The following is a 27,629-nucleotide window of genomic DNA, read 5'->3' on the forward strand; positions in this document are numbered from 1 at the left end:
CCTGGCCTTGGGCACTGCCGGGGATCCAGGGGCAGCCCCAGCTGCTCTGGGCACCCTGTGCCAGGGCCTGCCCACCTTCCCAGGGAAGGATTTCTCCCAATCTCCGCTCTCCCCCTGCCCTCGGTGTGAAGCCATTCCCTGTGTCCACTCACTCTCGGCCAGTGCCAGCGCGGCCGCCGAGGCAAAATGGAGGCGGCGGGGTCTCCCCCACCCCCTTCCCCCCCTTTTCCACTCTCTTCCACCCCTTTCCAGGCATTCCCACCCTCGCCCGCGTCCCTCCCCCGGCCGGCGGCGGGACTACGAGTCCCATGGCGCCGCGGGCCGGGGGCGGAGCGGGGCTTTGTGCGGGCGGCATGCGGGGGAGCCGCAGCCGGGGCTGGAGCCGGAGCCGGAGCGAGCCCGCCCCGGGGGGAGGAGGGCGAGGGCGGCGAGCCATGACGGGCGGCGGCGCCGCGGAGCGCCCGCGGTGGTAGAGGGCGAGCGCGGGGCGCGGAGCCCGCCCGGCGCGGGGCGCGGAGCAGCGCGGAGGGGCCGCCATGGGCAACGCGGGGAGCGTGGACGCGCAGCAGACGGAGCTCAGGGCGCACAGCGTCCCCCTGAAGCTGCCCATGCCCGAGCCCGGCGAGCTGGAGGAGCGCTTCGCCGTGGTCCTGGTGAGCGCCGGCCCCATTGTCTGCGGGCAGCGCGGAGGGGCCGCCGGGGAGGAGCGCGGCGGGGGAAGGGGGGAGCGGCGAAAAGTTGGCTCGGGAGCCGGGGACGGGCACAGGTGGGCTCGGCCGGGCGGTGCCGCCCGCGGGACGGGGCCGCGGCTCTTTGTCTCGGCAGCCCCCCGAGGGCCGCCGTGCCCCGGCCCGGGCGGATCCCGGGGCCGGTTCGCCCGGCGCCGGCGGAGCGCAGCCCGCGGGCGGCCCCGGGGAGCGGGCGGTGCGGGAGCTCGGCCGGGGACACCCGCTCCTTCTCCTCCGGGGGACACCCCGCTTCCGTGCCTCCCGGGACACCTCGGGCTTTCTCCTCCGGGGGACGCGGCGGTCCTTTTTCCCCGGAACACCCCGGTCCTGTCCCCCCACCGGGGGCACCCCGGTCCTTCTCCCCCCGGAACATCCCGGGTTGTGTGCGGGGCAGCGGGGCCGGCGCTGGGCTGCCGGGTTTTCAGTTCAGCAGGACGGGTCGGTGTGTGAGATCAGCTCTCCGGGAAAGGGCTGTGCTTTCCCTGGGCGCTTCCCTGGGCAAACCTCCCGGTTCCTTGGGGTACCCAGGCGGCGCGGCTCGATGGTCGCGCCCCATCTCTTCTGCCGTGCCTTTTTCACTTGGAGCCACGTTTGCGTGTGGAACAGGGGCTGGGGGAGGAGGGCGAGCAGCTCCATGTGCGTGCCATGCCCTGCGCTCGCTGTAATGCCACGGGAGCCCGGCACGGCGAGAGCTGCCGGAGTAATTCCCGTCTCGCATCCCAGAGCCGCCCCCCCGCTCCCTGAACCGCTCCCGGCGCTGGGCGAGGATTCACAAACTGGTGTGTGTTGGGGATTATTTCTGGTTAGACCCAATTAGATTATCATGTCTAAGAAAAGAATAAGCCTATTCAGTCAGGAACCCCCACTGACGAGCCAAATGGCGAGTGAGATGTTACGATTATTAGGCACAGTGGAAAAAGCCTGGTGTCGCGTTGCTCTTGTCGGGGAAACCCGGGGTCGTGTTAGAGACGGGAGATGCTCCCACAGGCGGCACATGGCTCGGAATCGAGTCTGGATTCATCTTTAACTACTATAAGGGCTCCTGGCTCCGTCTGCGTGCGTGGTCTGCGGGAGGAAATCGGTGGGTTTGGGTTAGGGCTGATGGATGGGATCAGTAAAAGGCAGAGACGTCATTTGGGGAAGCGTTAGAAACGCGTAACGTAAATATGGGAGATAACAGCACCCAGCCTGTCATTGCCTGAGCTGCTTGAAAGCAGTGGATGGCCTCTGGTTTTAGAAGATGGACTTCAATTAAGGCTCAGAGTTCGAGTGCTGCAGCTTTGCTGGAGGGAGAGGCCAGCCATGCAGGTGGACAGTCTGTACAAACATGGTGTGGGATAATTTGCTCCCGTTGGTTTCTTCTCCCACTGGGAGAAGCTGCAAGATGGGGCTCAAGCACCACCAAAAATCACCTTCCTGCTGTTCTTGCAGCCAGCCGGGGATGGCTGATGTTGCTGCGGCTTCCAGGAAATATCTGACCGGTTTATGAAAGAATAAACTGCCAGGCTGTCATTATTTTGTTTACTCTGTGGCTCTGAGGGAGAGATGACTGTGCCACTGGTCAAACCCCAGAATGGGGCAGGCAGGAGAAGTGCAGGGATTGACGAGAAAGGAACGATTAGGGGAAAAACGATGAGGAATGTTTTCTGTGGGGAGAGAGGATTAGTCAGGAGATGCAAGTATGAAGAAGGAGATGCTGAAGGTTATAAGACTAAATCTCACCTATTTTATGTGCTGTCTTAAGAAATTAGCCTGGCACAAGCGTTGCTGGCGCACTCAGAGCCCTGGCGAGGTCCCGGCGGGCTGTGCTGACAATACCAATTTTCATGTCTCTAATAAAATTCCCAAGGCTGATTTGGACTTTGATGAACACGTTGAGTTGCTGTGTGCAGCTCTTGAGTCCTCACACTGGGAGGGCTGTGTCTGTTTCTGTGTGGGGAAGGTCCCTCCTGTGTGTTTTGAAGTTTTATTCTCTCCCCTCGTGCAGAGCAGGGGGCCCTGGCCCTCCAAACCACGAGGAGAGCACAGGCTGGCTGTGATTTCACCGTGAGTGCCGTGACACCAACTGGTTTATTTTTTCCACTTCAAACATGCTGTCCTGAGCTTCTCCAGGATCTCTGGAGTCCCTTCAGTGAGGGGATGGTGTGCCTGGAGGTGATGGACGCGTGCCAGCTTGTGTTTGCTGGGTTGTTAAAGGAGTTTGTGTTGAGGAAGGGCTCTGGTGAGGTGGTCTGTCCACCTCGAACACGCACGGTCACCTCGAGCACACACAGTGCCCCCCCTGCCTCCTGATCCTCCCTGAGGTACATAAATTGCAGGACATGATGGGCACTGCTCCAGGTCACATTTTTTTGGGTGAGGTTGTCAAATCTGTGCTCCTTGTGGCATCGGCGTTCCCAAGGATGTCCTGAGCCGACCGGAGGGCCAGTGATGGCACTGGCTGTGTCACCCCTCCTGGTCTGTTGGGCAGTAACATCAGGGTTTTCCCTGTGCATCTGTGTCTCCTGGTGCTGTTTTTGGCACTGCTGCAGTAGATGTGCTGCCACGGTTCGTATGTTGAGTCTGTGCTGGTGAGTACTGGGGTCTGTGCCTGTGTTCCAGGAAGATGTGTTTGATGGCGTGTACTTCAAGGAGGAGAATGTGGAGGATAACCCAAGAGAGATCCAGGTTTCAGTCTGTAAGCTGAGTGTTGTTTCTTCCATCCTCTCAAACTGATGGGAATTCTCCCCTTTTCCTGTGAAATAATTCCCTTACTCTCAGGGTTACACAACCATGTGAAGTCCAGGGAAGTAGTGGTGTGGTTTTGCCACCGAGTTCCTGACTTGCCTGTGTTGGATCCCAGCTCTGGCTCTGCCCCTGAGCCTCCCAGCACTGGCACATCCCCTTGGGAACATCCCAGCCTTGTCCCTTTCCCAACACTCTCTTCTCCTCGGCTGTGTTGGACACGTGGGCATAAATCCTGAATTCTGCTAACCACCCCATGTCTGTCAGAGGAAACCACAGTTCAGCAGAGCGAGGGTGCCAGAAGTGTCCGTAGACGCGGTGGCACCGCTGCTGGGAGCCGTGGGAGCGAATCCCGGATTTCCAGCTCCTGCAGCAGGGTGGTCTCCCTGAACCCAGAACGGGGCTGTGCGTTTGCAGATGCCACGTGGTTTGGAGGAAGCAGCCAGGCCAGGCTTGGCAGGGGAAATCGCTGCTTAATGAGCTGTGATTGACATAATTTGACTGCTGGATTACAAATCTGCGGTGAGGTTAACAGGAAATATCCTCTTACCCCTCCGAGTGGGATCTGGGTGTACAAAGGACTCCTCTGTGCCCGCTGCTGTGGGATGGAGGGCTTGGCCAGAGGGTGAGGGACGTGTCCCTGCCATCCCCAGGGAAGGTACTTACCTGGAGGCAGGGCAGCACCTCTGCTTTGCCCACAGGAGCATCTTCCTTCCGCTGGAATTTACTTCTTCGCCCTCGATTTTGTCCGAGCGTCGTTTTCCATCCCAGGGAAGGCAGTTTGAGTGTCTCCTGCTGAAGAATTTGGAAGCTCAGTGTGAAAACTCCTAATGTTTCCCAGCTGTTTCTCTGTTCCCCTTCCTCATTGTCTATCAGATATGTTAGGCATTGTTTTATAAAATATATATATATATGGTTTAAGATCTGCAAATCATTATGAAGCATGGCATGGCTGCAGGAGATATCTGTGGGATGGGATGAGCTTCCCTGCTTTGGTGGGGCACTGGATTCCTTGTTGTGATTCCTAAATTCAGCAGAATTCTCTTGGGATGGATTTCAGTTGAGATCCTGAAATATCTGATACAAGTGGGAGTGGTACTGGAAGGTGAGAGACCCTAGAGCAAGTTTAGGAATCTTCAGGAAAAGGAGATTTGTAAAATTCAGATCTCAAAAAGACCTGTGGGGTTTCCTTGTTGAGGCCTCAGCTTTGACAGGCTCCTGCCACTGGGGTTTTTCCAGGAGGTCTCCTTGAAATGATTGGGGCAGTGACGCTTTTGCTTGAAGAAACAACCTGAAAAATCACAATGTTAAATGTATATATTTCAGAGGGGTTAAATGTACAGCAGTGCTGGGTGGTGACACTTCTGCCCAGCTGCTTTGTCAGGCAGGGGGTGGCATTTTTAAGTTTTTCCACCCAGACATGACAGGAGAACATTTTTTGTAAAAGTGATTTTTTCCTTGCAGTGTCTGGAATACGAGGGTGCTGTGGTGCGTATTTAGCTGCTGGTAACCCTGCTAAAATTAATTGCAGCTCCTGGAAACCTTAAAAAATGGCTGGGCTGATGTAGATGCATTTATTTTTCTGTGTACTGTTTCTCCATGCCAAATAATCCCATTAATTTGGGTGATGGTGGAGGGATGAACCCTCTAAATTACACATTAAATTTTGTCTAAGATGAACAACAGCAGCTCAAGCGAAACCTCTGCCTTTACCTTTAACCTGCACCATCCTCTTTCCTCAGAGCATTGAAGCTTTATCAAACATCTCCATCAGCTTCCTTAACCCTGTGTGCAAGGTAAAGGGGCTTTTATTGTTTTTATTTTGTCTCCACGAGCAAGGCTGTGCACAAGCTGGCCCCGAGGTGTGAGATGGTCTCTTGTGCACTACTCCACGTCATGGGTGATGCTAAAGAAAGAATTGGAGAGGTGCAAGATGAAATTCAGAGTTTACAAGGTGGTCTTAAATAAAACAGTAGCTCTTGAGGGGTTTTCGATGGGTGATTGAATGACTTGAAGCCACGGGTGGCTGCCTGCAGGCTTTCATTTTAAAAACAGAATCACTTTAGCTTTTCCTGCTGCATGAAGAGGTATTAAAGGGCACAGAAACTTCTCCCCCTGAACAGCCAAACTCAGCAGAACACAAACCCAAACCAAAATGTTTGATTTCCTCACGTGTTTTCAAAAGTACCTTGGTGTTTTTACTGTATTTTTGGATTGTTGGACAAAGACTCTGAATTATTCAGGCAACTTCTTACAGACTCCAACCCCTTTTGGAATAAAACATCTATGTGAAGGTGTCTGTGGTAATTACCAGCCCGTGTCCTGTGCTTGTGTGGCTGCTTTGGAAGGGGAGTGTTTTCCCCTGCTGGAATTTTGGGTGCTCCTTCCAGCTGCAGAGAGGATTGGGCTGGTGTTCCATGTGGGATCAGCACCACCCCTGGTTTAACAGGGTGCAGGCAGTCTTGTGCTCTCATTTGGAGTCCAGCACCTGCTGAATGAATGAATTTTCCTTCCCCGTCTGTCAGAACAAGTGGTTTAAATCTGTCACCTTGCTCTGGAGCTCGTCAGGGTGAATGACCCTGCAGGAGTAGCTGGTTTTGTTTTCCTCGTTATCTCTCGCTCAGGATCCATCCTAAAATGAAACCAACCTTTGACATTCACTTTCTGATTTTAGTTTGGTCACTGGGAGGTTACTGAGAGGCAAACCTTGTGCCACCCCTGCGTTTTTCCCCAAACACACTTTTAGTTTGGAGCTTTCTGTTCGTTTTCCAGGCTGTTGCTGTTCTTCCAACTCAATAGTGGGGAAGGGGGGATGAATACAGCCCAGTGTTCCCTCTGGAGGTGGAAAATCCCTGGGACTGGTGGCAGTTTTGCTTTGCTTTGCTGACCCAGCCACGGCTTGTGACACTCGCTTTGGGCTTCTGGAGTGGCTGAGAAGGGTCCTGGGGCAGGTTTGTGCTCCAGGGGCACCAGCACTGCTGTGCCCGGGTGAAAGGGCTGGCACTGGTGCCCACTGTGGATTTATGGCACAGGGAATGTGAGACCCCTTGGGTTTTGCTGCAATTCCTGCTGCACACGCTGTTGTCGGAGCTGGTGATGTCCGTCAGGAGAGTTTGGTGCCACTTTTGCATCTCCCACTGTCCCAGGCTGCTCCAGGCCCCAGTGTCCAGCCTGGCCTTGGAAACTGCCAGGGATCCATGGGCAATCACAGCTTCTCTGGACACCCTGTGCCAGGGCCTCATCACCCTCCCAGCCAGGAATTCCTTCCCAATATCCTGCCTAACTTTGGTGCCTTGGAGAGACACCAAGGGCAGCCCTGTGGGCTCCTGCTGCCATCACCAACCCCTTCTGCCCCTGGACCACCAGGACACAACCTCTGAAAAGGCACAGAATCCCAGGATGGCCTGGCTTGGGAGGGACCTTAAAGCCCGTCCCATCCGTCCCCTGCCATGGCAGGGACACCTTTCCCTGTCCCAGGCTGCTCCAAGCCCCAATGTCCAACCTGGCCTGGGACACTGCCAGGGATCCAGGGGCAGCCACAGCTTCTCTGGGAGTAACCTGGATTTCTGGGATTCTGTGGTCCATAGCCATCCCTGCCTCTCTCCTGGGCTGGCCTGGGTCTGGCAGGGCAGGCTGGCACCCGGCTGTGCCCGGAGGAATCCGTGTTGGAGCTGTGGCACCGTGACCCTGCACGGAGCTCAACTGGAGAGCTCTCCCCGGCACGAGAACATGAATTATGCAGAACATGCTAATGCAGCAGCACTTCAGCACCAGTGTATTTGTAAGCATCTGGGCTGCCTCTTGGGTTTGAATCGAGCACTTTCTGATCAGGATCAAAACGCTTCCCCGTGCAGCAAGCCAGGCACGAGAAGGGCTTGGTTTTCCCGGTCCCTTTCCGTGTCCTCGGGAGGTGCGGGGACAGCGGGAGGCTGGAGCTGTGGCTCTGGAGGGTTTTTCCTCTCTGCTGGGAGGTGTAAATGGGGTTTTTCTTTGGTAACCATACAACTGGACTTACAAACCAGCAGAGCAGTTTGCAGTGTGCTTGCAGGCAGGGGTGGTGATCCGGCCGCTCGGCTGCCGGGGGATTTCCATGGTGAGCAGTGTGCAGCCACATTTTAGACAAACTCAGCTTAATTATTGTTTTCTTTGTTTGGAGGAGTCCATCTGGGAATTCGGCATGGGAAATAAGTGACACTGACTTGTTCAATTTGATTTATACTTGGGTTGGAGAAAATCTCTACCCCGAGCCTCCAGCAGTGCAGCATCCCTGGGGTCAAAGGGCTCGGGCTGGTCAGGTACCAGCACTTGGAGCTGCTGGTGCTTAAAATGCGGGAATTTCCCATTTATCACATCCTGATTTCAGTTCTGGAGGGTCAGTATAGTGAAATGAGCAGGTTTTCATCATTTCATGCCCTTGCACCCGTTGGCCCCAGGGGCTGTGCTCCCGCCCACGTTGTTGCTGAGAAATGCCGTGCTCCCAGTTAGTTCTGCTCCAGTTTAGGTTGGATTTCAGGGAAAGGTTCTTCCCCCCGAGGGTGCTGGGCACTGTCCAGGCTCCCCAGGGAATGGTCCCGGCCCCGAGGCTGCAGAGCTCCAGGAGCGTTTGGGCAGCGCTGCCAGGGATGCCCGGGGTGGGGTTGTTGGGGGGTCTGTGCAGGGTTGGACTGGGTGGTCCCTGGATCCCTTCCAGCTCGGGATATTCCCTGATTCTGTGACCTGTGGGTGGTGAAAGGTCTGTGATGTGCACCCCTGTTTTAACAGAGCATCGTTTCACTTGCACTCCTTGCTCTGACCCTGATGCACTCTGCAGTTCCAACAACCCAAGATGCACGGAATTCCGTCCGGATATACTGGAAAACACAGGCATTAATCTGTCCCAGGTTTTGCCTCTTCCCAAAACAACGCCTTTCACGAGGGTTTCGGTGCAGAGAGACTTGGCTAATGTATAACCTGTGTACGCTGTGCTCTCAGTAACATATTGCAGAAATCCAGCATGTGCTGCTTTTCAGTTTACCCCGGGATCTCTTTAACAAAACAAGCGTTTGTCCGCGGGGACTGCGCAGCGTTAAACATACATTTGGGGAGGATAGTCATAAAGCACCAGAATAGGGGCATTGTCCTGGATATGAATGCTCCTCACATGAGAGCTGGGCCATGCTGGACCTCCAGGACTCGGCAGTGCAGCTCTTGAGAGCGGCTGTGTGTCCCGGATCATGAGCTGGAGCCGTGCCCGGCGCTTCCCGACGTTGGAGAGGCAAGCAGGGACACCTCGGCACGGCGGCTCTGGGAACTGTCCTGCTCCTGGGACAGCACTCCCAGAGCCTGGGCTGGGCCCCAGGGAGGGATCCCGTGGCAGGAAGATCCATAGGAAAACTCCCAGAGGTTACGACTTCCCTCGTCATGTTGCCTGAGCAGCACAGAGCAGTGTTAGCCATGGAGGGACAGGACACAGGGAATGGCTTCCCACTGCCAAAGGGCAGGGATGGATGGGATATTGGGAAGGAATTCCTGGCTGGGAGGGTGGGGAGGGGCTGGAATAGAATTCCAGAGCAGCTGTGGCTGCCCCTGGATCCCTGGAAGTGTCCAAGGCCAAGCTGGACATTGGGGCTTGGAGCAGCCTGGAACAGTGGGAGGTGTCCCTGCCCATGGCACTGGATAATTCTTAGTGTCCCTTCCATCCCAAACCTCTCTGGAATTCTGCAGCTCCAGCCTCCTGCCCTTTCAGAAGCTGTGTGCTGGTGGCCCAGGGGCAGAAGGGGTTGGTGATGGCAGCAGGAGCCCCCAGGGCTGCCCTTGCTGTCCCCAGAGTTTGTGAGCAGCTCCAGCCGCTCTCCCCACGTGGGTATTGGCTGAGGGCAGGATTTGCTCCAGGACAGAATATTCCTGAGCCTTCCAGAATCATACGAAGAAATTTTAGATTTTTTTTAGTGTGTGTTTGGGTGTTGTGAGAGATGCCTTAAAAAATACAAAAATTCCTTTCCCCCCCCCCCCTTCTTTTTAATATATATTATTTGGCCAGAAATCCTTTACTATAAAAGGACTTGGGGCAGCTCTAGATTGTACATCTGTTCCTTGTTTGTCTGCGAAATGACTGCACAGTGGAGGCCAAAAGCAGAGAATAGAGGGTTGTACAAATTGGCAAAGTTGCTGAAGTCTTTCAGAAGCCAGTAATTACAATGAAGAAGCAAATTGTTCAATCCAGAAATCCTGGCTGTTCATCCATCCAACATCCTGGCGTGTCCCCCTGTGATTCCCCTTGTCCTGCTTTCCAAAGGACAGGGAACTATCCCAGGCCCACGTGGGGCAGGTTTGGAGCTGGGTGGGTGGCACCGTTACCCAGAGGGTCTGGGAGGTGATGGGAATGGCTTGGCTGAGTTTATGCAGCACTTTCCTGACACAGGTTCCCAATAATTTACTGTGTTTGGGAGTGCTTCAAAGGCCTCTCTGCCCAGCTCTGAGCCTTGCAAGTGCAGATGATCAAATAAATTAACTATCACAAATATTTAACTTAAAGCCTGCTCAAACAGCAGCTTTGATGTTGAGAGTGTGTGGGGGAGCCTCTGTGTGCCCGTGCACTCTCACAGGGACCCTGGGTGAGCATTGAATTTGTCTCTCCTCTCACATATAAGAAGCCTAAAGCTGGAGATGTAAATAATTATTAATTACATTTGTTATTCCCCCTCCGTGGGCAGCAGGGACACGGCGCTGGTTGGCATCGGGGTGAATTATGGCACAAGGAGTTTTATTGGGAAGCTGATGGGAAACAGATTGAACAGTGCAGTCACACTTTTAGGGGACTGTAGGGTTGGCCATGCCATCCCTACAAAGACCTTTGGCTCAGGAGTGATTTTCCATGGCACTGGTGCCAGGTGTGGGCACAGCTCTCTCCGGGTAACCGGAATCCATTTGACGTCGGGATAATTATTAAAGCTCCATGGGTTGAGCCAGGAAGTGTTTGGTAATTAATTTGATCCTTGTGTGATAGCAGCTGCTTGCAGGTAGCTCGGGTGGATGGCTGTGAGCTGTTGGCTGAGAACTGCAGCTTCCTGAAATAGTCTGGGAGTTGTCATGATCCGCTTGCGGGGAGTTGTGTCTGAGAGCTCAGCTCTGCTCCGTGTCAGAGCTTCAGCTGCAGATTCCTGTTCTCTTGATCATCTAAATGAGTATCTGAGTGTGGCAAATGCACGGTGTTCCTTTTGCTAAGTGAAACAAGAACTTCTGTGCTTGATGGGCGTTTTTTAGCCATGAATTTTTCAGGAGCCTCTGGCGGTGCTGTGGAGGAAGGTGAGGAGTGAGAGGGGCTTGGAGCAGCCTGGGATAGTGGAAATATCCCAGGGGTGGGATGGGATGGGCTTGAAGATCCCTCCCAACCCAAAGCATTCCGGTATTCCACAGTTCTGTGCCTGAGCAGACGGATGAAGTGCACAAAACACTGTGGGGAAAACGCTTTGCTTCTTAAATTTTGTTTTTTGACTCCTTTAATATGAGACCCTGTGGGGCCTGGGATGGTCAAGGCTGTTCTCCTTGTTACTGTGCTGACCACACCCAGGAGAAGTGGGAGATTCAGCTGATTTGGATCAAATGGCAGAAGAATGGGGGAAGAGGAATTTAGGAAGCTGAGTCTCAGACTGTGCACGGCTTAGAGGGGAATGACCTTTCAGCTCAGCCCACACAGGGCTTACAGGGTCAGGTGTGTGGCTGGTGACCTTTTCTCCTGTCTGAGGCAGCTCTTGCTCACTCTGACTCTGCAGAAGCTTTGGGACCATTCCCAGCTCTGCCTTTGTTGACCATCACTTGGTAAGGGAGCAAGAGGTATTTTCCAGAAATAAATCTGTGCCTATTCCTGGAAATCCAGCCTGTTCTGAGCAGAAGGCAGGTGGGCTTCCTCCGTGCTAGGGAATGATTCTGTCAGATTTAAGTGCTTCAATTAGATCATAAAAGAAATTGTGCAAGAGTTCCCATGAGCTGAGTCCTTCCCTGCTGAACACCAGGATCCCTGTTCCCTCAGCAGCGAGGGGGATGTGAATGAATTCCTTGTTCCAGAGGGCAGGAAAACCAGCCCTCAGTTTTCTCCTGCACCCTTGGATATGGCAGATCCAAGGTATCCTGAGCTGGATTTGCAGGGAAGAGGAGGAACTGGGATACCTGCAAACACCAGCGAGGCAAAAATTGATTAAGCATAAAATTCTTCTCTGGCAGTGAATTCTCTGCTGGCTCGGGGACAAAAGGTTGCACAACTGAAAGGGAAAAGGAATTTTATTTGGAAAGCTCAGAGCTATTGTTTGTTTGGTTTTGCTCGTGTTTATTTTCTGTCTGATGGCAGATCTTTGTTAAAGGTGAATTATCCCTTCTGTTCAGCAAGTGGAGTGAAAACAGCCCCGATGCACTTGTGAGGCATTCAGGGAATTGTTGGAATTGTTAGAATTGTTTGAGGTGCTCCGAGGAAGTGCTTGGGGATACTTGAGGTGCAAGAACCCGAGTGTCACTTGTGTTTCTTGTTCTGGTATTGGAACAGCCCAGACAGTACATAAATAAATGTACAGAGGCACTGAAACATTACAAACAATGCCTGTTATAATATTTTAAGTTTGACCTACAGGTTTATTTGGGTACCATGTCCCAGCTGCTGCTGCTGTGCCAAAATATTTCCCAGAAAAGATGTGGAAGAAGAAAAGCTCCTTCCCTCTTTAACACTGGGAAAATTCAGATTTGGATTTATTCCAGCTCAGAAGTGGTGGGTTTGGGAATTCCTGGTGAAGAAGATGTTCCTGCTGTGACAGCTCAGGGTCTGCCCCAGGGCCACCCATCCCTGGGCTCCCAGGACAGCCACGTTTGAGCTCTTTGGGGCACCACGATTTCCTGCAGCAGGGCCTTTCCCACAGAGATACCAGGGAAAACAGGGAGTCCCTCACTGAGCTGTGGAGCTGCGTAGCCAAAACACTGATTAAGGGCTGCAATGGGGCTGCCTTATCCTGCCGAGCTTCCAGCAGCGCTGACCTTGTGCTGGGGGATGCCACATCCATGGGGGATGCCACATCCATGGGGGATGCCACATCCATGGGCACGGCTGCTCTTCCTCTGGAAGCTCCATGCCCAGACCTCCAGTGCTCAGGAATGACCCCATTTTGTTTCCCAAGGTGCCGAATTCTGGCTGTTTCCTTGTCCTTTCAGTTAGCAGAGATTTTTCGTTTTCTGCTTCTTCCCTCGATCAGCAAATTTTGGGCTAAAACTTTCCCTTTCCTCCCCGGAGCTGGAAGCAGCAGCTCTTGCAGCATCTCAGTGCACCATGATAACAGTAATAATAATAATAATAATAACAATGATAAAGGCTTCAGACAGTGATTAAAAGAGCAGATTTATGGATTTTTCTGGCCAGACTCCATCCTTGGAGATGTCTGTGCGGGTCCTTCCCTCAGGGATCACGCACAGCCAAGGGGGGAGGTCGCTCCTTGGCAAAGGTGGTGTTTGTGGTGCTGTCCCTGCCCCATTCCTGGCTCTGTGGCAGGCAGGGATGGGACATTCCAGGCCATTCCCAGTGCAGCTGTGGGAGCTCAGCCCGCTCCCTCTGCCCGTGGTTCTCTGGGAGCGTTTGGAACTTCGTGGGAGGGAATGTGGCTGGAGAAATATCAACGTGCCACGAGCAGATCTGCTTCATTAGGGAGCAGGGTTTAACTTCTTCTGCATTAGTAGGAGGCTGAACTGTGGTGTTTGTGTGCTCGGGGTGGATGAGGGAGGAATCTGCACGCTGTGTCTGAGCAGCAGGGAGCAGTTGGGTAATGTGGGATGGAAATCCGTCAAAATGGGAAAGATGGGGAAAAGAAAAACCCCCGAAAGCTGGGTCTGCTGTCCCACAGCCACCCCTGACTTGCTGGAGGAAATCCTGGCTGGAATGCTGTGCTGAGATGCACAGGAGTGGCTGTGGGAAGTGATGCCAGTGGCAAGGGTAGCTTTAGGTGGGATACTGGGAAGGAATTCCTGGCTGGGAGTGTGGGGAGGTCCTGGGATGGAATTCCCAGAGCAGCTGGGGATGCCCCTGGATCCCTGGCAGTGCCCAAGGCCAGGCTGGACATTGGGGCTTGGAGCAGCCTGGGACAGTGGGAGGTGTCCCTGCCCATGGCAGGGGTGGGATGGGATGAGCTTTAAGGGCTCCTCCATCCCAAACCAGTCTGGGATTCCGTGATTCCTTTTCAGGGGATGCTGTGATTTAAGGAGGGGGTGTTTCCCTGTTCCATCACTGCTGCACTTCTCTGGTCTGGCAGCTGAGGATGCCCAGTCTGTGACCAGCCCAGTGATCTCTTCTACCACGTTTTTCTCATGGTGGGATTATTTATTAGGAATATTTTCCCACTCTCCATCTCCTGGTTTTTGTCTGGAGCAGCCTTTCCCAGCAGCTGGGATCTCTGAGCAGTGTCTCCTGTTCCTGCCAGGAGAACCCAGTGTCTTCCCATTGTTCCCTGGTGTGTTTGTGCAAATCCTGTGTAGCTCTGATGCCATTTCCCCTACTTTTATGTCACATTCTGGTATCTGGAAAATGTCACCAAATGTTTCAGCTGCGTAAGAAATCAGAATAGAAACCTTTGGTTTTGGGTGAGCTGCCTGCCATCGCTGCTCCCTCAGGGTTCAGGATCCCTCGGGGAATGTTCTGGACTCTTCCCAGTGCAGGACTGTATCCAACAGGCTTATCCAGGTGTTAGCACAGTCCCTCAGTTCCCATGCAGCACTGGAACTCCTGAAAAATAAGAAAGGCTTTCTTTTACTCTAAATAAAACAAGAGCTGCACTTACAAACCTTTCTGAACAGACTTTTCAGGTTGTGTTTTACACTGGATACTTTCCTTCCTTCCCTCTGTTCAGTGCTGAACCCCTCAGCTGTCATGAAAATAGAAAACTTTCTTTTTTTTTTCATTTTAATAGGCAACATCTTTCTCCCAGAGTCCCTGGGTTGTGGTAGCACCACATTGTGCAGGGTTTATGTTTCATGAGCAACCATTTCACTTGGTCATACCCAATTTAAGTTCTAGGCAGTTTTTTACCCGTCTTTCACTTAATAGTTAAATCATCTGGAAAACAGATTTGAGTTTTTACATTGTGTGGGTTTTTTTCTGAGGTAAAACCAGTCTGAAAATCACCATAAGTGCTCTTCAGTGTGCAGGGCTGGAATGATGTCCCCCCTCAGCGTGGGATACGGCAGGAACAGTTTAATAGTTTTTAAAATTCAATGTAATCAGGGCAGTGCCTTGGGTTTGGCTGTCAGTGGTTGATTAAATGCCACAGATTGGTGCTTTTTACCTTCATGTGAGAGCTTCCCTTTCCTTAGAGCAGCATTCCAACCTAAAATGGGATGTTATCAAATCCCATAGATCGAATCCTCAAAAATCCCTTTTAGACATCAAGTGATTCCTGTGAACTTCTGAATCAGGAAGCCAAGGAAAGCCTGCAATGAGATTGAATAAACTCCATTATCCCAGTATTTGTGCATAAGATGAATGGAATAATAGGAAGAGCAGAGCTTTGTGCCTGGATCCCATTTCTTCCTGGGAAATGAGTTGGGAGAGTTGAATGGGATGGAGACAGTGCTTCCAGCAGAAGAATTGATGCTAATTGACAGCTGATGGATCAGCAATTTTCCAAACAAAAATGGGGAGTGGCCAGCCTCACGTTCTGCAGGCTGAAATGGGATCATTTGGAGTAGAAAATCCAGGGAGAAACAAAGCACGAGCCCGTTCTGATATAGCAGTGGAGTGCTAAAAAATGCAGGAATTGTGTAGGATTGGGTAATCTGACAGATCTTCGTGGGATGGTCAGAAATGCTGCTGCCCCAAGCCAGTCACGTTTCTCGCCCAACCAAAGAGATTTTTGTCTCTGGAAATGTCTCATTTCTGGAGTGACTTCCAGCTCTCCAAGTAAAGTGTTATTTTTGTCTTTACGTAGGAATATTAGAGCTGGAATTCCAGCAGAGGTGTTGGGATTCATGAGGGATGGGTGCCTGGCATGGGTGTTAGATGAAGATGCTTTCTCTTGAATGTCAGTATTTAGGGCAAAGTTCTGTGATGTGGTTTTTAGGAGGTGATGCAGGAAAAGGCCTCTGGTCCTGGGGAAGGAGCTGGGAATGAAACCAGGATTCCTCGATCCAGGGAGTTGGGTGCTAGGGAAGAGCAGATGTCCTTGTTGGGTGCTGTGTGCCAGGTTTTGTGTGCTGGGGGGCTGCAGAGTGCAGGTGAGAGACTGAAGTTCCTGCTGAGCACAGGAAAGGCCAGATAGTTTTAATTTTGGATTTTATCACCCTGGTGTTCTTGGTAGGAGATGGAACTTGGAGCAACCTCTGCTGCCGGCACAGGGGATAACCCTGAGGTAACAACCCTTCCTCAGTGTAGCCCAGAGAGCTGCTGCTCCCCAAAATCCCTGGAGAAATGCATTTAGCCCCCAGCCTGCCCAAGGGATCATCCAGGAGCACGTGGATGTGTGAGGGAGAAGCTGGGATTGTCCTCACCAGGGTGGTTGTGCAGCAGCACGATGGCTTTTCCCCTTAGCTGCTTCTGGGGATATTCTAAAGCTGTTAAAAGCAGGGGGGGGAAAGGGAATTCAGCTGTTCCCAAGCAGTGAATGACCTGTTCTGTGGTGTTTAATACTCACCTTGTTCATCACTTGCAGCACAACTTGGGCAGTTCATTTTAAGGTTTGAGATAGAATAGATTTGCTGTTGTCTCATCCCATGTGTTGAATTTCTCAGATTTATTGATCTCAGACACCCTCTTTTCATTCTGCTGTTTTGGTGCTTGGGAAAGGATATTTTTCTTTCCCTTTTTCTTCCCCATTTGGAGCCTGGTGTGTGGCAGGGCATCCCTGACTCCTCTCACACTTTCTATACCTTTTTAAGCACTCAAGACTCTTGAATTGTCAATATTTTGATGCCTTTTTGGATCTAGTTTTGTGAAATCCTTCCTGATGCTGGAATAATCGATGTTTACTGTTGTTTGTGGCACCTCTCACCTCTTCATTTTCTCCATCCCAGCAGTTTATAGATTTTTATTCTTTTATGCTTTACTCCAACCTGAATCTGAAGGTGGAGGAGTTTAACTCATCCCATCTCGCTGTATTTTGAGCCAAGGTGGTTGGTGAGCCCAGAAAATGCTCCTTTATTTTTGTGTATTCTTTTCCCATGGCCACCTCCCTTCCAGTGGTTGTCTCCTCCTTCTCCTCCATCTCCTCCATCTCCTCCATCTCCTCCATCTCCTCCATCTCCTCCATCTCCTCCATCTCCTCCTTCTCCTCCTTCTCCTCCTTCTCCTCCTTCTCCTCCTTCTCCTCCTTCTCCTCCTTCTCCTCCTTCTCCTCCTTCTCCTCCTTCTCCATCTGCAGTGTTTTATCTCTGGTCTGGCCTGAGCTAGGAGAGCTTCTTTTCCATAACTTAATCCCCCTCTGCCTAAATCAATCCAGTTTTTTTTTGCTTGCAGACAATATTATCCCTGCTTGTCTGCATTCAGTATTCCACAGGTTTGCCTGCATGCCCCTTAAGTAGCTTAGGGATAAAAATGAGGATCATTTCCCAGTAATTTCCTGGTGACTCAATTAAGTTTTAGTTGTTTGCAGTAGTTCAGTGCCAGGGTTATTTATGGCACGATCAGCCAGGAAGTCTCCAAGGAGCCTGGAGCATTCCCGGAGCTTCCCTGGATGGGAAGGAGCCACCACGAGCTCCTGGCAGGAATGTGCTGACCAGGAAGGGTCAGCTGTGACTTGGAATCATGGAATGGTTTGGGTTGGCAGGGACGCTAAGGATTTTCCAGTGCTACCCTCAGGTTCCTTCCACTATCCCAGGTTGCTCCTGCCTGGCCTTGGACACTTCCAGGGATGGGGCAACCATCTGGGAATTCCATCCCACCCTCCCAGCCAGGAATTCCTTCCCAATATCCCATCTAACCCTGCCCTCTGGCAGTGGGAATCCATTCCCTGTGTCCTGTCTGTCCCGTCACTCTATCCCTGATCCAAAGTCCCTCTCCAAGGGATTTGCATCTTGCAAGTGCATCTGGAAACCCAGGATATTTTCCCATTTATAGCCAAGGCTCAGCCTGTCTTTTCCCAGTGGGCTGGCAGCGAGTTGGGAGCCAGCAGGGAACCACTGAGCCAGGCAAGGCTGCTCTCCCTGCGCCATTCCCGTCGGATACAGCTCCGGCTGCCGTTCCCTTTTTGCTGGAAACCAACTTAAACCCAGCCTAATGTAAGGACGAGTGGCTCTGGCCCACAGATGTTTGACATGGATCATGCTGCTTGTCTTTATTCCTCAGCTGGGGTTAACTCCTGGACTCTGGAAAATAAAAACGGGCTTTTTATTGCTCCGGAGGCCACATTGTGGAGCTGGAGCCACGGGTGGATACAGTGGGATGAGCGCTGGAGCACCCAGCAGCTGCCTGGGGAGCAGCACAACGTGCAGCAAGAGGCTGCATCCCAACGAGATAAACACAGCTTTGTGCTTGCCCTGGGGGCTTTGGAGCCGGGCTTCTCCTCCCCAGCCTTCCCAGGAGATGGGAATTTACACAAATGGGGAATATCTTGGTCGAGCACTCCCAGCAATGGCCTTCCCTGCTTGGTTTTGGAGGAGAAATCTCCATGAGTTCCTTTGGAGGCAGGAGCAGTAATGGCACACGGCAACTGCAAAGCAGCAATAATCGTCTTTCTGGGCATTCATTTAGGGAATGGATTGGAAAAGCTTAGGAGGCCTGAAATCCAGGATGTTTCCAGGCTCAGCTTTCCCGTTTGCCTGGTGCTTTTGGGGCTCACCTGGCCTTTAAAGTAGGGCTTTGCCAGACCTAGACTGATGCAGGAATGGATGCATAAATATAAGCATGTATAATTAACAGTTGATTGTGTCATGCTTTTATTATGGCAGTATTTGGAGTACTAATAGTTGAGGATAATTAATCCAATTGAATGGGTGTCCTTACAAAAAACATCCCAGCAAATGTTTTTTAATGCAGCCTAAAACCCAGCAAAACACGTGAAATTAATTTCGGTTTTTCAATTCCTTAAACTTCTACGACATCAGCCCCAAATTTAGGCTTATCAGGGCAAAATGCTCCATGCTGAGAGCTGTTTATTGACTCTGTGCTGGAATAAATCCCAATAAATTGTAATAAATCACAGGTTTTGGCATTGTTGTTTAGGCTCAGCTGTACAGCAGGGAATTGGCACCACAGCCTTGGCTTTGGAAGCATTGGGGAGGATGGGACACAAGTGGTTAAGGGCAAAAATAAGAGAAATTCAGGGGATAAAAAGGCAGTGAGAAAGAACAGCTCCATCACTTGGGGTTGTATTTATTTATTTATTGATGCTTTGTGTGGTTTGGCCTGTTTGTAGGAGTGGAGCTGCTGGAGAGACACTTTCCCTGAGCGCTGCTTTTGGTGCCTGTGGAAGGTGTTAATCAGGAAAATGGAACTTGGGAAGTAAATTAATTTAATTGCCGTTCAGATTTTCGGCACGGGGAGGGAATAATGACAATAATTCCACTCAGCTGGAGCCCGTGGATGGCACCCCTTGGCAGGGAATAGGTTGGGGCGCCCTGAGAGCGCCTGAGTTCAGAGAGTTCCTGCACTCTGGGGCAGGTTTTGCTGGGCTTCAGCCACTTTGGGACAGAAATTCCCCCCTAATTAGGCTTTATTCCTCCTCTGGCCATCTGTTCATGGAGCCTTCCCTGTGCTCCAGACCCAGCTCCGGCTCCACGGAGATCCTGGCTGGCTCTCAGCCCTTCTGGGGGCCAAAACAGAGCTGATGGGGGCTTTTAGTGCCCTGAACCTGGGAGCAGCTCCCCAAGGGCTTTTGGATGCACTTAATTCCATGTGGGCAAGAAAAGGCTCCCAAGACACCCTGACAGGGAGTTAAAAACAGCTCGGGGAGACAAAGGCGCTTTCCCAGCCTCAGACTGCCTGGCTCTGGCTCCTTGGCTTTTTGGGGAATGCCAGGGCTCTTTTCTCTCCCTCTGCCACCTTTTAAGCTCTGGGTTTTCTGTCCAAACCCAGCTCCCAGACAAGGAGTGCTTTTGGGATGTGTGGGGCACTGTTTTTCCAAAAAAAATAAAAACCCTGTTGTCCTAAGCTTGGGGGGGAAATCTCTGTGCTGGTATTGCTTAAGAAAGGGAAACCAGGAATCTGGGAAGGTTTCACCTTCCTGATCTTCTGTGCCAGCCCCTAAGCCCTGCTCAGTTTGGGTGGGGTTATATTCCAAGGGACAGGAATACCCTCTGCACATCCCCTGCTTGTCCAGGTCACAGAAAACTCCCTGTGTGGGTTTATTTTCCTGTCAAATATTAGGTCTGAACGTGCCTGGAAAACTCCTGCCCCAGGAGGCTGGGGACATGTTTAATAATGATATTTAAAAAGAAATTTATATTGTTCTCTTTGCCATTGTTACAGAGTCATTTTATTCTCAGCTTCAGTCTGAAACTGAGCAGCTTTAGATGGGATATTGGGAAGGAATTCCTGGCTCTGAGGGAGGTGAGGGCCTGGCACAGGGTGCCCAGAGCAGCTGGGGCTGCCCCTGGATCCCTGGCAGTGCCCAAGGCCAGGCTGGACATTGGGGCTTGGAGCAGCCTGGGACAGTGGGAGGTGTCCCTGGGCATGGCAGGGGTGGGATGGAATAATCCTTAATGTCCTTTCCAAGGCAATCCATTCTGGAATTCCATGATTGAAAGTTTTACAGTGCTGTTGTTAATTCATGGTTAGGAGCAAATCCTTCAGGAACTGAGTCCAGCACAGCTGCTTTGGGGGTGAATTTTACTGGGAGCCCTCCCCCTGTTTTTAAGGGAATTCTCACAGCTTGAAGGCTGATACCAAACCTCCAGTGTTCTTCCCTTTTCTTCTTTTTTTGTTTTCAGTAGGAACTTTTCTGTTTCTTTCATAATCTCTGCAGATAAAAAAAAAAATGAGGGAAAGAACAAAATCAACATTTGAGTACCCAAAGATTTGTAGGTGATTAGACACAGTGATTGTAATCATGGAATGGTTTTGGTTGGAAGGGATCTTAAATCCCGTGGGCAGGGACACCTTCCACTATCCCAGGTTGCTTCAAGCCCTGTCCAGCCTGGCCTGGAGCATTCCCAGGGATCCAGGGGCAGCCAGAACACCCTTGTGGTGTTACCTTTTCTCATAAATAGGACATTGTGCCAAGCCCTGTGACTTCCAAAATCCCCATTCCATGGAAGGCTGGTGGGGTGCTGCCTTCCTGCTGCCTCGGGATGAGGGACCAGCTGGAGCAGCCACCTGCTCCGAGCCTGGGGCCATCCCTGGAATTATCAGCCAGCCCTGGAATTACCAGCCAGCCCTGGAGCCACATTCCTGGGGGCCCTTGTTCCATGCCCTGGGCTCCTGTTGCCCCTGTGGAGCAGCCAAGGTGGTGGTGCCAGCCCAGAGCACTGCAGCAAATCCTGTGTTTCCAGGGTTCAGCAGTAGCAGCAGGGCTTGGCATCAGCAGGGAATGAAAGCACTTACCCTAAATGAGATCTCTCTGAAAAATACGTGAGTTTAGGGTATTTTGGGGATTTTTCTCCTTGCTGCCACCCAACAAGAGAGTGAAAAGCTTCTGTTAAGTAAATGTGAGTGTGGATTTAGTGATCCTTGATCCAGGAATGGTTTTACCATGGGATGAGCTGTGCTTTGGCCACCTTTTGTTTGTGACCATCAAGGAGTAAATAAACACTGCCCAGGGGGTCCAAACACACTTTATTTTTCTTGTTACTGTTGGTATTGCTTCATTTTTATTGTTATTATAATCATTGTTATAATTCTCTGTTAATGTTATTAATAATTACTAATTATTATATATTCAGTAAGTTTTTTGGGGTCTCTCTCAGCAGTGCTTTGAGCTGAGCCCCTCTCTTTTCCCAGTCTCTTGCAACACTCTCCCATTTTTTAGGACATGACAGATGATGGCAGAGCACAAAATCCTTTTTTAATTATATCCCTGTGTGTCTTACAACTCCAGACCTCTATAATAAATATTTTAGGCATGCATAGGAAAGCTTTCTATATTCTAGCCTCAGAGTCAGATTTGTGTACATGCAATTCCTGATTTATTTTCAGGAAGGATGGCAATTTGGTCCCTGTGGTAGCTCCTCTTGAGTAATCAGCCTCATCCTGCATATTTCCTGTGTTTTCTTTTTTAGCAGAGCACAGCCTCTTTAGAAGAGCTCAATTTACGTTTAATTTGTGTTCAGCTCTGTGTGTATTCCTGGTCAAATTCTGGTTTGAGTTAACTTACAGACAGCTTGGCTGACGTCAGGAGGAGCTGGGTCCGTGGGGCAGGGCAGCTCTCCCTGGTTTGATGCATGTCTTGCTGTCACTTTTGCTCACGGGGGCAGATCTCTGGTGGTTGCCATTACAAGGAACAGATGCCCCTCGTTTCAGACCCGAATTTATTCCTGTCCCACGCAGATCTGGTTTGTGTCCTGCTATTGTTGCGCTCTGCAGACGCGTTTGTGGTGGGAGGTCAGGAGGCGAGAGCACGGGCGCTGCTGTGTGTTTAAATTGTGCACTCCCTTAATACTAACAGTTCCTTACTTTGCTCTTTCCATGTTTTTTGCTTGGGGTCCTTGAACTTCGGGAGAACTTGGTTCAGGTTTGTGTGTTTGGATTTGTCCTGTGTTTGGCCAAGGACGAGGGGGAACAGATTGACACTGCCAGAGGGCAGGGTTGGATGGGATTTTTGGGGAGGAATTCCTTCTCTGCTTCCCAGAGAAGCTGTGGCTGCCCCTGGATCCCTGGAAGTGTCCCAGGCCAGGCTGGAGCAGCCTGGGATGGTGGAAGGTGTCCCTGCCCATGGCAGGGAAGTAATGGGATGAACTTTAAGGTCCCTTCCATCCCAAACCATTCCATGATTCCATGATTGCATTTGGTGACGTATTTTTGGGTGCTGGGACACTCTCTGTCACTTTGCAATGAGGTGGCTTTGCAGCATGGACTGAAGGCTGTTCCCTGGCTGGGGACAGATTGCTTGGATGTAGATCTGGAATTCTGCCTTCCAGCTTTGGCACTGTCCCCCTTTGATCCCTGAATTCCGACAGGGGATGAGCTGTGGGTGCCACCTGCGTGCCTGTGGGGATTGAGGGGATTGGGGTGCACTGGGCAGGGCCAGGAGCAGTGGGATCAGGAGCAGTGGGATCAGGAACAGTGGGATCAGGAGCAGTGGGATCCCTCTCTTCTGCTCTTGTGGATGTACCCTCTCCAAACCCGCTGTCCCTGGGGCTGCAATCCAGGTTGTTCTCCTGGTGGGATGCTGTGACCTTTGAAGAGGAAGCCCAGAAGGAAGAACTCTTCATTTGGGAGGGTAACACCTTCCACAGCAGGGATGGCTGGGCCAAACATCCAAAAACCCCAAAAATTACCTTTTTAACTCTTAAAAATAGTGAGGTGCTGCTTTGCATCTGAGTTGAGGGGATTTATGACCTTGTTCTCTGTGGGAGCTGCTGGGCTCTGTCCTGACTCGACCTTCCCCTGATGGACACAGCGGCCCTTTGGGCTCCTGGCACGTGTGGGATCTGCTGGCAGGGCTGGTGCTGGTGCCGTCTGTTGTGCCATTCCTGACACAAATGTTCCCGGCCGAGGGGTGGCATCCTGCTGGCTGTGCCCTCGGAGCTGGCACAGGGGCCTCGGCAGCCACACCAGCACCGCCCTCCGAGCACCTCCCGGCCTTGGGATGAAGAAAATGGGGATTCTGGAGGAAGCAGCAGCAGTCCTGCGCTGGGGGAAGTGTTGCAGTCGTGGGATCACGGAATGGTTCGGGTTGGAAAAGCCCTCCAAGATTGAGCCCACCCTTCCCCAAGTGCCGCATGCACACGGCTTGGAAATCCCTGCAGGGGTGGGAATTCCACCGCTTCCCTGTGCCTGAATGTCAGGATGGGTGTAGCATCTTCATCCCTTTAGTGGGCTGGAGGTGAAAATTGGGCACTACAGGGTCACAGAGGTGGTGGTGGGGTGCCCACCAGTGTGCCTGCTCCACCCAAAGTGCCTGCTCCACCCCTTCCCCTTGGAAAGGGATCCCGGGAATGCCGGGGGGGGGGGGTGTCTCCCTCCCCTCTCGTCATTACTGGAGGTAATTTATAGGTTCCAATCTGAAAGCTCCCTGCTGAAGCCTCGTTGAGTTTAATGAAGTGACTTTGCCGAGCCTGGAAATGAAGTAAAAACCCTCCCAAGTCAGTAACCTGCACATGAGCAAGAGGGTGATTAAAATGCTTCATGCCAAACTGCCTGGGATTCTGAGCCATTTCCCGGATAGACTTCCTGATTAAAGGAAGTCATCGTGAAAAATTAAGGATCGGGGGGGGAAAAGAAGTATTAAAATAAAGAATCAAAAACGATAATGATACCAGAGGGATAATGTTTCTCCTGAACCACTTTTCCAGGCTTGCAGCATAACCCTGCTGGTGCTTCCAAGTCATACCACATGTCTGAACAGATAATTTTTGCATTTTTTGTGCTGGGATAGCCATAAATACCTGCCTGCATTCAGGGAAGGCGTTTCACAGGCGCTTCTTCCTTCTGCGAAATCACAGCCTCAGCTCTGGGCTTGCCTCGACAGATTCCTGTCCCCAGAGCTGGGGGTGCTGCTGGGGCAGGCTGGAAATCCAGGCTCTGGGTGTCTGATTTGGGAAATTAATGTTGTGGTGCCCTGACCTCAGTTACACCTGAGAGCTTTTAAGAAGTCTGGTTTGGATTGGAAAGGACACTGAAGATTATCTTGTTCCAACCCCCTGCCATGGGCAGGGACACCTTCCACTATCCCATATTGCTCCAAGCCCTGTCCAGCCTGGCCTTGGACACTTCCAGGGATCCAGGGGCAGCCACAGCTGCTCTGAGCAACAAATCTCAGCTGTAAAGATTAAACCAGCCAAAGCTTCCCTGGTTCTCCTCAAAATTAGAAAATACTGCAGTGTACAGATCGTAAAAGATGCAGGAATTTGGGGCTGAAAAGTGAATTGAGTGCAGAATGACTGCAGTAAAGGTAGGTGTAGTCCTTCCAGAAGAGAATGGATTTTTGTGGAGCCATTAATAGCCAGGAATGTTAATTTCTGTATGTTTGTCATGGACCAGGCGTATTATCTGTGATAATTAACATGGATTGCACATCCAAACATGCTAGCAAAGAGCAGGAATAACGTGAGCCCAAACTGAGCCAGGCAGGCTCTGGTTTAACTCCCTTAGCAGGACCCAGGCAGGTTTAAACTCTGCAAAATGGGCAGCTGGGCTCGGGTTCAGGCTCCTCCTGCATCCTGGCTTCCACAGAGATCCCTGGTTCTGGGGTTGTTCCGGCAGTGGGAAATGCATCAGAGCTGGGGGTGGCTTTGTGAGGAGGCTCTGAATCCTGGCTGAGGCACGAGCTGCTTTAGAGAAGCGTTGTAGAGAAACAGGACCTCTGAGTGACTTGAAGAAGTTGAAACCGCTTGGAGTTTCAGGCACTTGAAAGGAGTTTTGCGAACCCCTCTGTGTCTCCCGAGGGTTTTGCCTGGCTGGGATTTTGGGAGTCCTTTGGGATGCCAAGAGGATGAGGCTCGGAGGGGCTTTGATGTGGCTGCAGGGACACGAACACGAACACTTGGGGTCGGTTGTGCTTTTGGGGCGTTTGGAGTGAGAGCAGGAAGGGGAGCCTGGGATTCCTCGCGCTCGGGGCACACGTGTGGGCAGCTCGGTTGGGTTTCCCTTTGGACATCTGGAAAACCCCTTTTGAAATGGATTTCTCATGGGGCTTGCCCAGCACTGGGGGCTCCGGGCTCCAGGGGATGTGAGTTTGGCTCCTGGCCCAGGGTGGTTAATGGATAAACTCTTGATCCAAAACCAGTCGGGAGATTTGCAGCAGCAGGCTGGGAAAGTAAAAGTGAAAGAAAATCGCAAGCCTTTCTGGTCTGGAGGAAAAATTCCCCTCTGTGGGATCAGGGAAGAGAGGAATTCGATCTCCTTGGCTTTGTGATCCTTGCAGGCACTTTGGAAGACCGTGGGATGAGCAGCAGGTGCTCACCTTGGGAAGAACGTGTGCACCAGCCTCAGCTTTTCCTCCTCTCCTTTGCTCGGGGATCAGAGGCAGCTGGAGTTTGAGGAAGGATTTTTAGGGTTGCTGTCCTCTGTCCCCTGTGAGAGCTCCAAGGGGGGTGCACCTCCTGTGCCAGCCTCCCACCACCTCCCCGGGGCTCAGTGGGTGACAGATGCAGTAGCCAAGATGCTGCAGAGCTTAAACATCATCCCTGTCACTTTTGGGATCCTCTCTTTCCCAGTTCTCTCTGGACAGGAGGAATTTTGGTGCCGAGGGCCCCCTGACAAGTGGTGGATGAGGCCCTTGGTGGGGAGCTGTGCTGTGGGAGGGATTTCAGCTGATGAACAAAGTCAGTTTTTGGTGGAAATCTGTTGATGTTTAAAGGTTGCTGCAGTGAAAAGTCCCCCCTTGTTGTCTGGTATGATGATTAGTGAGTGACTTAATTACCTCGCTCACAGGGCTCATTGAAGTGCCCAGTGCTCACAGCTCCAGGTAAACAGGGCTCCCAGGGGCTGCTCCAGGGAATGTGGAGTGGCTTGGCTACATCCTCCAATAGCTGTGGGACAAAATTATTAATTATCCCTTAACGAGCCCTGGGATCAGGGAACCTTTGCCAGCAGTGACATGGTGCCTGTCCATCCATTCCTCCTCCACCTCGGAGTCCCGGAGCCATGAGGCTGCAGGGTTCGGCTACCCCTTGTCTGAGGGCAGGGCAAAGGTATGACAGCCAAAGGTTTTCCCGTGGGATGGGCCAAATCCTGCTCCAGCTGTGGTCCTGCACCCCCCTGCAGCTGACAGGATCAGGAGACACATCCCTGGCCTCTGGAGCTGGGGAAAGAGGCCACTGGAGAAAACACGGCCAAGGGAAAAGACACAACATGGATTTTTCCCCCCAAATTTTCCTTCAAGTTTCCTTGAGCTGCAGCAGCTCCAGTGGCTTGGGAAGAGCTTCCCATGGAGAGCAGGGTGGATGTTCTGAGGGGGAACCTGAGGGGCGCAGGTTTTGTGCACAGATTGGAGGCACCCCAACCTTGACACGTGAGACGTCGGAGCGGCAGGAGCGCGCCTGGATTTTCTTGTTGTTTTAGAGCTTATGTTAAGTGCTGCTTAAATGAAAAGGCTTTATTTTCTTACACCCACGAGCATGTTTACTTCCTTGTACCTTCTGGAGTTGAAAGGGCTCTTTCATTAAAAAAAATTCCCCTTGAGACGGGCACTTGTGTTGTGGTTGTGTGTGCTGAGGGACGGTGAGTGTCTGGCTGTGCTTCCAAGGAGAGCTCGTTCCACGGAAGGGTTTCCAGGAAAAGCTCGGTGATCCTGGTGTCCGTGGGCTCCTTTCTGTCCCTGTGCCATCGTGTGCTGGTGCCTTGCTGCTGGTTCCTATGGGAACAGGCTCTGAATCCTCCCAGCAAAGGGAGGAGCAGTGGGCCGAGGGCTCCTGCTGAAACGTGGCCAGGATTTCAAGGAAAACGTGAGGGCACCGAGCGTGTGTTGGTGCTTGTTTGTGCTGGTGCTGCTCCCTTTCTAGCCAGGATTGGGATGAGATGCCAGCTCTGGCTGTATTATGAGGTGAAACACCCCTTCCACTGGGTTTCCAGGTGGGATTTGTGACATGGGAACAGCGTTTTGTGTTATCTGTCAAACCCTTCCTGGTGGGAATCTGTGCTGGCTTCAGCCAGGTGAAAGTGCCTCAATAAAAGCTGGCTGTAACCCCTGGGATGTCACCAGCACGCTCTGCACCCATCACACTTCTCTTCTCGAGGTGTCTGCATTGTGTTTTTATCCATCCCTTCCTTCCTAAATGCCTGAGGAAACACAGGGATGCCCTTGGCCGCAGGGTCGGAGCTGGGACGTGCCTGGCTCCCTCTGCCACGTCAGCACCGTGGTTTGCTGGAGCTCCTCGGCTCTCCCTCCTCTCCTGGGTTCTGTCCCCTCTGTCCTCACAGGCACTGGAAGGGGCTGCCGGGGCAGTGGTGGAGTCCCCATCCCTGGAGGTGTTCCAGAGGTGTGTGGAGGTGGCACCTGGGGATGTGGGCTAGTGGTGACCACAGTTAATGCTTGGCCTCGATAATCTCAGAGGTGTTTTCCAGCTCAGTGATCCTGTGATTCTCCACCTCATCGTCTTGGCAAGGGCTTTGGTCCATTTCCATCCAGTTGATTTTTGACAAAT

At 51.9% G+C, this 27,629-nt stretch overlaps 1 protein-coding gene across 4 annotated transcripts in view; it reads left to right on the forward strand.

Moving 5' to 3' along the window:
- The first annotated feature begins 439 nt into the window (after positions 1-439).
- Positions 440-27,629, forward strand: part of FMNL2 (formin like 2) — a 111,390-nt gene continuing 84,200 nt past the window's right edge. For all 4 annotated transcript variants that reach the window (XM_082284858.1, XM_082284860.1, XM_082284859.1 and 1 more), the window contains exon 1: positions 440-653. In XM_082284858.1, the coding sequence (XP_082140984.1) occupies positions 537-653 (117 nt within the window). In that variant the 5' untranslated portion in view covers positions 440-536. The remainder of the gene's footprint in view (positions 654-27,629) is intronic.

This window comes from Coloeus monedula (assembly GCF_965178545.1).
Source record: "Coloeus monedula genome assembly, chromosome: 7".
Lineage (NCBI taxonomy): Eukaryota > Metazoa > Chordata > Aves > Passeriformes > Corvidae > Coloeus > Coloeus monedula.